The sequence below is a fragment of the Danio aesculapii genome, chromosome 16 (assembly GCF_903798145.1).
Source record: "Danio aesculapii chromosome 16, fDanAes4.1, whole genome shotgun sequence".
NCBI lineage: Eukaryota > Metazoa > Chordata > Actinopteri > Cypriniformes > Danionidae > Danio > Danio aesculapii.
This window is the reverse complement of record NC_079450.1, coordinates 38,921,163-38,936,202: the sequence shown is the minus strand read 5'-3', so window position 1 is coordinate 38,936,202 and position 15,040 is coordinate 38,921,163. Positions and strand designations below refer to the sequence as shown.

Sequence of the window (15,040 nt, the reverse complement as noted above, 5' to 3'; positions counted from 1 at the left end):
GGGGGGGGGGTGGGGGGGGGCGGGGGGGGGGGGGGGGGGGGGGGGGGGGGGGGGGGGGTTTGGGTGGGGCGCCAAAGTGACAAGCTTAGAACTTCCGTTTAGAATTATTGTCAGTGAGAGCAGTGTTTCTCAACTGGATGTCAATACTGTTTTCATTGTTTTTGTGATGCAAAACTTTAATTTTGAAAGACCTCACTGCATTATAAAGAGCAAACCATATTACTGGCATAAAACTAGCAGGTATGTAAGCCATGCAATTTCCAAAAATTACCAATAAAAGCACATTACTGATACTATTCTGGCTGATTTGCATGTTGATTCTTATAGGGAGGCATTTATGTTTTTTAAGGGGTAATTTATATTATTTTTAGGGTTTTTCACCTTTATTGATAGGACAGTGGAGATTAGAGACAGGAAAGTGTGGGGAGGAGAGATAGGGGAAGGATCGGCAAAGGACCTCGAGCTGGGAATCTAACTCAGGTCACCGCGAGCACCTCGGTGCTAAGTGTCGGCGCACTAACCATTAGGCTTTTGGCACCGACAGTTTGTATTGTGTAGTATTTACCATGGTATGTGTTTTTCTGTCATTTAAAATGTCACTTTATTTTCACTTTGTTCCGCTCTTTCATCAGTGTGTTAGTGGGACAGTACAGGCTATGTGTGTGTGTCAAACATTGAGAAAATGTTGACTTTAGCATTGACAAGACTTCATTAAAATGGAACAAGATGCCATCTGACAACGAGCGAAAAATACCTCGCAGCATTTGTATTTCATCACATTAGATCGCATTTTTTTTAAATAATCAGTCTAGAAGGTGGCGCTGATCGACAGCATTATTGGTTTAAATATGTTAAAAGCAAGTAAAATAAATTAAAACGATCATTTCAAAGCTGTCCGTATGTGATTCTTTATACGCATCAGCTGCCGACCGGAAGTTCGAAGCATCCTCCTTGCGCATACACATAAAGCACAATGGGTAATTTTGCATTCTAAGAAAAAGGTCTATAGAACACAATATTTCAGTAGATTTAAGACTTTTTAAGATACTCTGTTAAAAGCGATCAAAAGTCCAAAAGTGAAAAATTGTTAGTAATTTTCAGCAATTCTTCAGTAGAACATTAAAGTTTTATTTATTTTAGTTAAAACTGTTGTGGAAATGCAAGTCAAATGCAAACAATACTTTGAGAGTCTACAGTATGTTGCTGATAAACTACTGAAGAAAAAAAAGTCTCCAGTATCTTTAATCATACTGTGAACCATAACTTTAAATATATTCCTTCTAATTAGTAGTAGGTTTGCCCTTGTAAATTTTATTCTTCTGTTGTGACATTCAATTTCTTTGACTTGCAATTCAATATATATATTTTCTAATCATTCCAAATCAACATCCTGTGGAATACAACAACTTTAACTCACATTTCAGCTGAAACAGAGGCAGTTTTTAATTCTGCATTTGAAATGCTTCATCATTTAATAATGTTATAATCTTAAAATCATATAAATTACAAATATTCCTCTTACTAAGTCGGAGGAATACTATTACAGACCTCTCAATGTGCAGATAAGCTCATGAAAATCATATTAAAGATAATTACACAATAAATATGCCAGTGTCTCTGTGTCAGCCACGAGTGTGTGTGTGTGTGTGTGTGTGTGTGTGTGTGTGTGTGTGTGTGTCACAGCAGGAGAAAGAGAGATTAATTTCCTTGCCTGCAGGGACACATATTGCATCTTTTCAAAATGACAGGGACACAAAGATCAATGGCTTTTTCTTTTTCTTTTTTACATAATGTGATCAATGTGAGCCAGTTTATCTGCTGGGTTAATACAGTACTGACGCATACCAGGCTTCAGTAGACCCACATTTACACTTAACGCCTTTCCATCACACAGCAAATCACAAACACTGACCATTTAGCACATACATCACTCGAGTGGGATGTCCATCATGTCGGCGTGTAGTGAAACACCACGGTGGACCTAAATGAAATAACACACAAAGACACGCAGATGCACATACAAGCAGACATGTGCTGACTGCGCACATTTGCTGAGGGTTAATGTAAACACAGAGCCAAGGTCATGAAGAAGGTAAGATGAATCAGACAGCAGGAGAAGGTGAAGACAGAGAACAGGAAACCTCTGGCGCGATGTAATCAGGTGTGCCACAGAAGGTCCGGGTGGTGTCTCCTTCCATCATGCCCTCCCTACACATCCCGAAGTCTGCTATCTTTATGTGTCCTTCGCTATCCAGTAAGACGTTGTCCAGTTTCAGATCTCTGCAGATTAGAGAGGGAAATAGAGAACATGAAATGACCACAGCATGTGGTATGCTTTTGTACATTAAAAAGGGATTAGTTAACTTTAAAAATATTGAGTAAACCTGTTGCTTTTAAAGTGATTAACTGCCTTTAATTTGAAAAGGAGAGTAAAGCTGTTGTTTTTAAATTGATTAACTGACTTTAAAAAGAATGAGTAAATGCATTGCTTTTAAGTTGATTAGTTGACTTTACTTTAAAAAGGCGAGTAAACTCATTGCTTTTAAAGCGATCAATTGACTTTACTTTGAAAAGATGAGTAAACCTATTGCTTTTAAAGCAATTAGTTAACTACTTTAAAATGGTAAGTAAACCTGTTGTTTTTAAATCAATTAGTTGACTTTTCTTTAAAAAAGATTGAGTGAACTCATTGCTTTTAAATCGATTAGTTGACTTTACTTTAAAAAGGAGAGTGAACTCATTAGTTTTAAAATGATTAGTTAACTTTATTTAAAAAAAGATAATTGCTTTTAAAGCAATTGATTGACTTAATTAGTAAACTCATTGCTTTTAAATTGAATATTGACTTTACTTTAAAAAGGTGAGTAAAACCATTGCTTTTAAAGCGATTAACTGACTTTACTTTGAAAAGATGAGTAAACCCATTGCTTTTAACATGATTAGTAGACTTTACTTTAAATAGGGGAGTAAAGTCATTGTTTTTAAATTGATTATTTGACTTTACTTTGAAAAAGATTGAGTAAACTTGTTGCTTTTAAATCAATTAGTTGACTTTACTTTAAAAAGGCGAGTAAATTCAGTGCTTTTAAAATGATTAGTTGACTTTACTTTAAAAAGGCGAGTAAACTCATAGCTTTTAAAAGGATTAGTTGACTTTACTTTAAAAAGGTAAATAAACTCGTTGCTTTTAAAGCAATAAGTTGAATTTATCTAAAAAGTAAAAGTAAATTTCCCCTTTGCTTTAAAAAAATTATTGATTTTACTTTAAAAAAATGTGTGTTGGTTTTAAAGCGATTAGTTGAATTTACTTTAAAAGGAGATGCTTTTAAAATGATTAGTTGACTGTACTTAAAAAATGTGAGTAAACTCATTGCTTTTAAAACAATTACTTGCATTTACCTAAAAAGTTAAATAACCCCAATTGCTTTTAAAGAGATTATTTGATTTTACTTTAAAAAACAGAGTAAAACTGTTGCTTTTAAAGCAATTACACTGTAAAAAATACCAGGTTCCACACAATCAATTTGTGTTGGGACAACATGAAGGAATTTATTTAACTTATTAGTTTTTACAAATTTAAGTGGATTAAACATACAATAATATAGCTAAACCCCCCAAAACACAAAGCATTGTGGTCATTCAGTTCATTTTATAAAAGCAGTTTGAACAAACAAACATCATTTTTGGAGTATAGATAACTTTACTATAAAAACAGTGAATAAGCCTGTTGCTTTTAAAGTGTTTAATTGACTTTATTTTTAAAAAAGTGAGTAAACCTGATGCCTTAAAATTCATAAGTAAATTAATTATATGCAAAATTATAAAACCAAGTTAAGCCAACTTAACAGTTTCAAGTTACTACACTTGAAACTGTGTACTTTGTTCGTCACCTCAGAATTATTAGGCTCTATCTGTGTTTTGAATGATTTTGAGATATTGAGCTTCAAAGTTTTTGCATTCCATAGCAAACAGTATGTTTGTAACATTTGTTTTTTAAATAAAAATGTAAACAACTTATTAAAAAAACATCCCATAATGTAAATAAGTTGTCATTAATTAAGAATATGTCAATAACTCAATTTTGACAAAAATGTCAGATGTTACCTTATAATTCTAAGGTGACAAGTTTTTTTTTAAGTAACAACATTTTTAAAAGGTTTCAGTGACGTGAAACATCAAACTTTTGTGACAAGTTTCACAGTTCGCTGCATTGGAAAGTTCAAGCTTGGTAAACTCTGACCTGCGAAATCACACCACGTGGCTGAATGAGACCAATCGCATATCAAAACATGACCTCTCTGTACAGAAATGTAAAATATAGAGCGATCACTCAATCACGTCTAATTAACTTGTTAAATCCCGCCCCTTTTCGCAGCACTGTACGACAGAATTTTGCATGCTCAAACTCTAGTGTGACTGCAGCATTACTCGTTCAAAACCTATTTTAGTCTCTTTCTTTAGTCGAACATAAATTCCTATAATTTGATAAATGCTGGTAGCTTACAACAATAGTAAATTAAAGAAGTCAATGGGTGCCAACAACCAGCATTTTTCAAAATATCTTCTTTTCTGTCCAACAGAAGATAAAAACTGATAAATGTTTAAAACCAAATGATGGTGAGTAAATGATAAGGTGATTTTTAATTGTGGGTTAGCTTTCCCTTTAAGGCAGATTTTATTTTTAAAATGCAGAGTTTATTTTAAATTTTTAAGAAACCTAACTAATCCCTTTTTACAGTAAAGACAATTCTTTTTGTGACATATACTGTACCTGTATATGATGCCTTTGTTGTGCAGGAAAAACAGGCCTACTGCAATCTCAGCAGCATAAAACCTGCCGACATGAAAATCACTCATTAAACACACATTCTTCCTTCACTGCAGGGCACAATTACTGAATGGAGCTGAACTGGTGAATTTAGAGACAGAAGAACAGCAGGAAAAACCCAAAAAGAGAGAAAAATCTATCTGGATTGATGGGAGTTGCTTTTGAATCCAGCTAATTATTTGATTTCTATCAAGGGTAAGTAAACAGGATATGGAATTCTACTTTGAATAGAAGAAGAATTAAAATGAAATTCAATATAAACTGTCACAGATTTAAACGCACAAAGTGAGAAAAGTGTTGGAAAGAAAATGTTAATAAACAGCCGAAACAAAGCTAATATGAACAAGAATGAAAAACTATCAACAGAAAGTGAGGGTTATCAATCCTGATGTCCCATCATGCTCTGAGCAAATTTTGGGAAAGCTATCTTTACTCAAAATGGAAACAGTCGGCAACTTCTAATAAACTTGCCTGAAGCTTCACTCTAAAAAATCCAATAATAATCATCTACAAACCTAGACGAGACATTATTATCTTTCATTCATCCAAAGCAAAAAAGTGTAGAAGTACAGTATTAAAGAAATCACCCAAAAGATGAAACTCTACACGTATTCAAAAGTTTAGTGTAAGTAAAAAACGTTAAGTATTAATCTAGAAATTATTATTAAATTAGTTCTTTAAGCTTTTAATTTGTATTCATTTAAGACAATAAAAGGGTTTCATAATTTAAATGAAGCCAACAAAATGCTAAAGTGTACTGTATTTAGAGACAGTTGACATAAATACAACAAAAAAGACAAAAAAAATAAATAAATGAAGCATGCAGAATTAATGTAAAAAAGTTGCTAAACTCACGCTGCATGTGGTTCTTAAACTTGCCAACGATTTGGATGTAAACATAAGATCACCACCGTTCCATACTCCATGACGTAATACAGACGATCCGACCACAAAACCCCAACCAACCTGTGATAATTAGTATAGTCTGCACACATGCATAAAAAATTATCATTAAATCAAATTCACTTGTTCTCATGAAATGCAAGTAAATGATAGCAGAAAATGCCACAGCAGATAAGCAAACAGTCAATATATGAGACAAGTTGATGAATAATAAATCCAGTAAGATCTTGTGATCCATCAATACAGCAGAAAATATTTTTGAAATAATTTTAAATAAAAATAACGAGTCGTATGAAAATTGTCATAATTAAAGCTTTCGGTTTTAATTGAAACAGAAATACTGGTAGGGACATATTAAGCATTGTATCTTTTTTGAGTTTTTCTAAAATAGTTTGTGTCTTATTTTAGTTTGCATGCTTATATCACATTTTGAGTAATGTTAACAAAGTTAAGGGGCAGCACGGTGACACAGTGGGTAGCACAATCGCCTCACAAGCAAGAAAGTCGCTGGTTTGAGCCCCGGCTGGTTCAGTTGGGTCAGGTTCTGTGTGGAGTTTGCTTGTTCTCCCCATGTTTGTGTGAGTTTCCGCCGGCTGCCTCCAGTTTTCTCCCACAATCCAAAAGGCATGTGGTACAGTAAATTAAATAAGCTAATGTGGCCATGTATGTGAGTTGTGTGCAAGAGTGTGTGGGTGTTTCCCAGTGTTGGGTTGCAGCTGTAGGGCATTCGCTGCGTAAAACATATGCTGGATAAGTTCGCAGTTCATTTCGCTGTTGGCAACCCCAGATTAATAAAGGGAGGAAGCCGAAAAGAAAATGAATGAATAACAAAGTTAAGCCAATAAATCACACTTTAAGTTGAATACTAGTATATTATGTGATATGTGTAATACTGATGAGATTGTACGAATTCATACAAATGAGCCACTAAATCAAAAAGTTACGAATTACCGTGAGATTATGTTGATTGATTCATTCATTCATTCATTTTCCTTCAGCTTAGTCTTTATTTAAGAGGTCGCCACAGTGCAATGAACCACCAACTATTCCAGCAGAAGTTTTACTCAACAGATGCCCTTCCAGCTGCAACCCTACTGAGAAACATCCATACACACTCATTCACACAATCATACACTATGATTAATTTAGTTATGTCTTTGAACTGTGGGGGAAACCGGAGCACTCGGGGGAAACCCATGCCAACACGGAGAGAACAGGTCCAGTCGGGACTCGAATCAGTGGCCTTCTTGCTGTGAGGTGACACTTCTAACCACTGAGCCACTGTGCCACCCAGATTGTTGAAGCAGAATATATTTTTAATTTTTACAAACACATACATTTTCAGGCACAGATTCCTCAAAATACCACTTGTACTTCACACCAAGTTGGATAAATTATGTAAACTGTCTTCTTAGCTGAGACCACCAAGTTTTCTCTGTTGCCTCAGTATCTGTCACCTACAGCCAAGGCAAGATAACAGCCCACTTTATCTTCTGAGGCATCAGACTACAGCATCTGCTGTCTGCAGGACCTGATCTTCTGAACAGTGGGATGCTGCATTTTTCCGCTGGGCAACTGATCGCTTTGACAGGAAGCTCTATTTCGTGTGTTTGACAATGAGGCGCAGTTTAAATACACAAACAGGTCATTATCAAGCACAGTCACATTGAGTGTTTGTTACAAATTCAACCCGACAGGGAGGAAAAAAAATCAAGTCATTTAACAAGAGTAATTCAACCATTAAATCCAGACATACTTTAGACACACACAAATATGTGTATATATGGTTTACGAGGACTCTCCACAGACATAATGCATTTTATTTGAATGTTAAAAGACCCTGTTAAGTATGATTTTATAGTGTTTTGAATTATGAGGACACAAGGACACATGTATTGTTTACAAGGGCTCTCCATAGATGTAATACATTTTATACCCTACCCCTAAACCCATTTAGAGAATTTGAATGTCAAAACACTGTTAAGTATGATTTTTAAGTATTTTGAATTACGGGGACACATGTATGGTTTACAAGGACCCTCCATAGATGTAATGCATTTTATACCCTACCCCTAAACCCCTTTAGAGAATTTGAATGTCAAAAGACTGTGTTAAGTAGGATTTTAAAGTGTTTTGAATTACGAGGACACAAGGACACACATATGGTTTACAAGGACTTTCCATAGACGAAATGAATTTTTATCCTACCTCTAAACCCCTTTAGAGAATTTGAATGTCAAAAGACTATGTTAAGTATGATTTTAAAGTGTTTTGAATTACGAGGACACAAGGACACGCTTATGGTTTACAAGGACTCTCCAGAGTCGTAATGCATTTTATACCCTACAGCTAAACCCCTTCACAGAGTTTGGATGTCAAAAGATCCACTTAAGTATGATTTTTAAAGAGTTTTGAATTACGGGGACACAAGACATGTACTCATAAACGACCAATAGAGTACATTCGGTCATGCCCATGTCATTATACACTACCATGTCCTCGCAAACCACAATAAACAAGCACACACACACACAGGAAAACTCTCCTCTTTTTCTCTCTTTCAATACTGCAGCTGCCAGTGTATTTCATTAGGCTGATTGCCACTTTGCAATACGCGACTGCTGAAAGAGGTCAGACAATTAGCACTGCAAAAGTCATTTTTCTAAAGCAAAATGAAGCAACTAACACTGCAAAAATGGCCCTCCAGATTCATTAGCTAGACAAATAATTTTCCAGGCGAAACGAAATGGCAAAATGATCAACAGATCTGTTTTTCTATTGCACAAGTTGTTCCAGGTTGACTCGCATGTCAGAAGCTTCCGTTATTTTACTCATTTATTATTCAAGCTGACATTTTACAAACACTGTTAGTCAAAATCCTACCAACAATCTGTTCTTGTCATTCCTCGTGCCTCTCAGAACCGCTAACAGCCTTGTTCAGTTCAGGGCAAATTAATTTTACATTCCGATCCCTATCTAGGCCAATGTAAACAAGCATTTAATGAGGCAAAAGAAGAACAGTAACCATGATGCTCTCGTTTTTACTATGATTAAACAGCTTTAGTCCATAGCTGACATAGTCATTAATCTCATCTGAGTTTTTGTTTTTTAAACAATTTAGTTTACTAAAAGCATTTTACATTTGTCAAAGAAGCGAGCACAACTTTTGATAAATATTTCAAAGGATTTACACTCACATATGGCAAGGAATTAACATTAGGTGTTTATATTTTATTAAGAACAACAGACATTCTGCTCATTATTATTTTATAAATAACACATCTTAGTAAGTAATTAATATCAGTGATTATCAAAACTAAATCTCTCACCAGCAAGTAATTTGTTATGAAAATGTATTAATCAATTTTATTGTTTAACTTATTTAGCAGGTGATTAGACAGTAGTTGTCTATAGCTGTGCTAGCTACACTATATGACTTTGGTTTATTCTTTCAGATTATATTGCATTATAATCCGTATTCATAGAATCAATAAACTTGATTACTACTTATTTTTCAAGATTCAGTTTAATAACCATAACAAACATTTAATAACCATGTTCTGTTTCTACAAAAGACATATCAGAAGATTTATGTTGATTTCGTGAACCTTAACAACTTGCTGTAGGGATTAGCATCACTAGCCTGTTTCTAGCCAACAAATAATACCAAAACAACTATGGTAATTAGCTAAACACTGCCAAAACACATTAACCATTAGTGTATTTTAACTATAACCAACTATAAATTAATTAACCATGACATTTGTGGTAAAACTGTGGATACAAAGTAGTTATCAAAAATCAAAAATCATACTCACTACACACACTTTTGCCAAATTAAAACTATGGTTATTGTAGTCAGAGCTCACCAAAGAAAATGTGTTGTATATATGCATACATACTGTATACAACCAATGTCAGCTGTGAATCTCATCATTTTCAACAGCAAACACATTGTAAACATTTTCAGCTGCAAAATGGCATCAGTACCTGGAAGCTGTGAGGGGAGATGTTTGATGCATTCACACCACTAGGTGTCAGTATATTATACAACCAGACAGCACAAACAGAAAAATGACTGTATTCCATCTTCTAAAACAGCCAGTATCTGCCCTGGGAGGCCACATGTGGACATGAAGGACCAACAAATGTCAGAACTCGTGTTCCAGCTGTGCAAAGCCAAAAAAGTGATTTAAAAATCCCCCTGAAGGTGAAGTGCGCATCTGTTCTATCACTAAGGGACGAATGACATTTCAGCCCATTTATATTTCATAGTTTACAAATGTGCATATGCATGTATAAATCCAAGCTCCCACTCTCTTTAATGATGAAGCATTCACACAGGCTCACAGACACACCAGTAATCACACAGACCTCAGTCTGAAAGGCGCAGTAAAGCGAGGTCAGGAAGTGAGGTCGTCCCGAGAGGGCCAGCACTCTCTCTCCACCCATGGCGCTCTCTGTGTCCTCGTCCTGAAACAGCACGTCTTTCTTCAACATCTTTATGGCAAACAAACGCTCACTGCCCTTCTCTTCTGCCAACAGGACCTGCCGGATGACAAGGAAACCTTGTGTTAACACCTCTTGAACATGAATAATTAAGAGTTCATCATCTTTAGCTCACATTCCACCAGCAGTGAATCAATTGGGCAAACACAAGACCAGAGCAGGAAACATCATTCAATGTGAGTTTAACATGCAGAAGAGAACATGGCCGCAAATAAAACTATTTTATTTGAGCAATATTTTATTTAACACTAATTTAAGCAATATTTTTTTCGATAGTCTACAGAACAAACCATCGCTATATAATAACTTGCCTAATTACCCTAACCTGGCTAGTTATCCTAATTAAACTAGTTAAGTGTTTACCAATGATGAGTTGCAACTGGAAGATCATCCGTTGCATAAAACATTTGCTGGATAAGTTGGTGGTCCATGCCGCTGTGGTGACCCCAGATTAATAAAGGGCCTCAGTCAAAAAGAAAATAAATGAATGAACCTATATACACATATATATATATATATATATTTATTAAAATATTATTATTCATATATATCATATATATATATATATATATATATATATATATATATATATATATATATATATATATATATATATATATATATATATATATATATATGTATATATATATATAATAAGTTATATTTATTAAACATATATATTTATTAAAATTATATTTAGTCACCAAACATATTTAGAAATGAAGAGATAATACAATTAAATTCAAGGAAAAATATTGCAAAAAAAAAAAAAAGGACAACCTACAAATTCATCTAAATTTAAACATTCTTTTGCATCTTTCGATTTTTTTTGTAACTTTTTAAAATATTATCGTAGCGTAATTTCACCATTATCGTAAGTTATTTTGTTAATGAGCTCCAGATTTGGCTTCAGTACTGACTAATCTAATGTACATCAAATATAATATTGTATAGCTTCCTATTAAAAAATGAATTTAAAAGATAGATTTGTGAGGTGTGTCCTTATATATGCTGAGGCACTGTAGTTATATTTATATAGTTTTAAGTGTAAAGTTTGAGAAAATATAAGGGGTCACTAACCAGTCATAGTTATATTTCTGTGGTTTTAAGCTTGATGTTTGAGAAAATGTAAGTGGTCAGCAGTATTGGGTGCGTTCCTTTAAAAGAGTAATTAGTTATAGTTACTTCACACAAACATTAACTGAGTTACATAATTCTAAAAGTAACTAATTAACAGAGAAAGTAACTATTGCGTTACTTTAAAAAAAATCTAATTTGTAAATGACTATAAAATAAATATTAGGGATGTCCCAATCAGCTTTTGTTTGCCCTCGAGTCCAAGTCATTTGATTTAGAGTATCTACCGATACCAAAACCCGATCCGATACTTCTATAATACATAAAAAAGAATAAAGAAGGGTGTAAAAAACAGATCCAAGATGTTCCTTATTTTTTATTTAGTTCACCTTATTTAACATTCAACAACTCTGTAACAAACAGAGCACTTCTGTGAGGTAGCTTGAACAATCAATCAATTCTTCACTTTTGGACTTAAGTGCAACATTAAGTATAAAAAAATTCTAATATAAAAACAAGGACAATATACTCTAAGCCAATTATCACGTTCTCATTACACCACATTCACAGACATGCCAATTATCACCACTGTTGGTTATGTTCCTGCTCCAGCCCCAAACACACACACAAACACACCGCAGAGAAAGAAAAGTCCTATGGCTGAACATCACCGTTAGTAACGTCGTTCGTTTATAGCACGGTTATTTGCGTCACTTGTAGTCAGTAACCAATTCTTCAGTTTTTTTACATTTTATTTTAATTTTTACTGAATTGTACCATAAATACTCTAAAAACTGTACCGTAAAAAAGAAAAACAACTCTTTTTTTAAATTATGAATAATATTTTTGCTGGAGAGTTTCAATAAATTAATGTGTCACATCAAAAGACAACAAAATGTAACAATTTTATAGCGTTTACAAAAATTTAAATATGTCACATGATCTTCAATGAAATCCTTCAACTAATTAATGTTTTCTGTGTACAGTAATTCCCTAAGTTTAAAAAAAATATATACAGTACTGTGTGGATGATATGTTGTAAAATCAGGCCTGGGGTATTTGTTAATTATTTTAAGATTTTCTTTTTAATTTATAAGAGCTGTAATTTATTAACTACGCTTGAGACAGTCATACCATATAAAGGACAGTTTTTATAACAAGAGGTCAATGGAAGACAAAGAAATGTTTAAGCATTTACTGCATTTTAAATGATGTCAATACTAATTATATACATTTTTTGTGTGACAGTGAATATGCAACATCACACCAACAATCCACATATCTAAATATACAAAGAACAGAAATTCTTTCATATTGTGTACTCATGAGATCATGTTCTCTTTTCTCCCTCTTGCTGTGTGTCAGTTTTCTATCTCTGAGTCCCAGGTCTCTCTCTTCTGCTCTTCACTTTAATCTCTTCCCTCATTTCTATCCTTTCTTTAGCACGGTTCTGCGCCCTGGAGGATGTGCTGTCTACTGAGTATAACCCTGGACTCTTATATAACCAAATATCTTGAGAGAGCACACACACACAAATGAACACACACCAGAAACACGCGTGCACACACCATCATCTTTTTTAAAATGATCTTATACAGATGAGGGCAAATTGATTAGCCCTCCTGTGAATTTTTTATTCTTTTTCAAATATTTCCCAAGTGATGTTTAACTGAGGAAGGAAATTTGCCCAGTATTTCCTATAACATTTTGTCTTCTGGAGAAAGTCTTATTTCTTTTAGTTTGGCAGGAATATAAATCTTTACTATTTTTTAGCCACATTTTGAGGTCAATATTAGTACCCTCAAGAAATATGTGTATATTTGATACAGAGCAAACCACTAATCGTCCAATAACTTGCTTGTCCTATCTTACCTAATTAAGTGAAGCCCTTAAACTTAAATAAAGCACTTTAATCTGAATAGTATCTTACAAAATAACCAGAATAAAATATTTACTGGCATCATGGCAAAGGAATTAGCTATTAGAAAATACACTCACCGGCCACTTTATTAGGTACACTGCTCGTTTGTGCAAATCTCTAATCAGCCAATCACATAGCAGCAACTACCAGCATTTAGACATGTAGACATGGTCAAGACGATCTGCTGCAGTTAAAACCGAGCATCAGAATGGGGAAGAAATGTGATTTAAGTGACTTTAAACGTAGTGGTTGTTGATGCCAGATGGGCTGGTCTGAGTATTTCAGAAACTGCTGATCTGCTGGGATTTTCACGCACAACCATCTCTAGGGTTTACAGAGAATGGTCTGAAAAAGAGAAAATATCCAGTGAGCGGCAGTTCTGTGGGGACAAATGCCTTGTTGATGCCAGTGGTCAGAGGAGAATGGCCAGACTGGTTCCAGCTGATAGAAAGGCAACAGTAACTCAAATAGCCACTCGTTACAACAGAAGTATGCAGAAGAGCATATATGAACACACAACATGTTGAACCTTTAAGGCCGATGGGGCTACAGCAGCAAAAGACCACACCGGGTGCCATTCTTGTCAGCTAAGAACAGGAAACTGATGCTACAATTTGCACAGGTTTCTTAAACATGGCAGTGAGTTCACTGTACTCAAATGGCCTCCACAGTGACCAGAGCTCAATCCAATAGAGCACCTTTGGGATGTGGTGAAATGGGAGATTCGCATCATGAATGTGCAGCCAACAAATCTGCAGCAACTGCGTGATGCTATAATGTCAATATGGACCAAAATCTCTGAAGAATATTTCCAGTAAATTGTTGGCTCTATGCCACGAAGGTTTAAGGGATTTCTTAAGGCAAAAGCGGGTCGGGCCTGGTACTAGTAAGGTGTACCTAATAAAGTGGCCGGTGAATGCAAACTATCATGTTTAAAAATGTAAACAAAAAAATTCTACTCTACATTAAACAACACTTGGGAAAATTTTGGACAATAAAACAAGATAATGATTGTGACTTCATCTGTACAGTAAACATAAGAACCAACCACAATTACAAGCAAACATCACACATTCTTCCACACTTAAATAAAAGTGCGCTTACTGAACAGTACACACACAAGCACACACGCACACACTTTCTCTCCATGTTATTCCTCCTCAGGGATCAAACAGCTCAAAGTCCTTCACTTGTGCGCTCAGCATAGACACATGAAAACAAAATTTAGATTCTGTTCAGCACAGAAACACCAAAACGAGGCATTCGCTCCAAAACAGTCCAACATTCCCAGAGCTTCACATGGACATGCAACCCAACTGGTCGTTTCTTACACAAGTTGCACTTTATTTATCACATAACCGGATTGACCTAATCATGAAATGACCGTGTGCCTGTGTATCTCCAGCTATTTTAAGGTGAATAAGGTGTGCGTCTCCGTAGGCCTGGAGTCACAGCTTCTGCCTCCTAGAGGAGCTGAAGAAGAGCCACAGCTGCACATTTTAGATAGGGAAATCAGCCCCCTCCTCTCGCAGCTGGGACCAGAAAAGCTTTAACGTTTCCCCCTTCTGCCTGAATTAGCAGCAACAGCCCAGGAACGAATGAGACAAGGGCCTAATTCAGTTCCAAGGACACCGTACCCTTCGCACTCCTTATTGCATCTACAGGGAGCATGAAGTAGATGTGCTTGTTGATGGGTGAGTGCAGTCCCATGTAGCCTGACTTTCGGAATAAAAATCCGATATGCTTTGCAGCCTGTTCTGTCCCAAAACCACGTCGCCTACTTGAATCCAAAGTTAGAGTTT

At 35.1% G+C, this 15,040-nt stretch overlaps 1 protein-coding gene across 1 annotated transcript in view; it reads right to left on the bottom strand.

Moving 5' to 3' along the window:
- The window catches only part of LOC130243117 (protein kinase C alpha type-like), a 77,671-nt gene that overhangs the window by 4,832 nt on the left and 57,799 nt on the right, over positions 1-15,040 (bottom strand). The window contains 4 exon segments of the mRNA XM_056475175.1: positions 2,142-2,280; positions 4,772-4,834; positions 5,684-5,776; positions 10,110-10,279. Of these exon segments, the coding sequence (XP_056331150.1) occupies positions 2,142-2,280; positions 4,772-4,834; positions 5,684-5,776; positions 10,110-10,279 (465 nt within the window).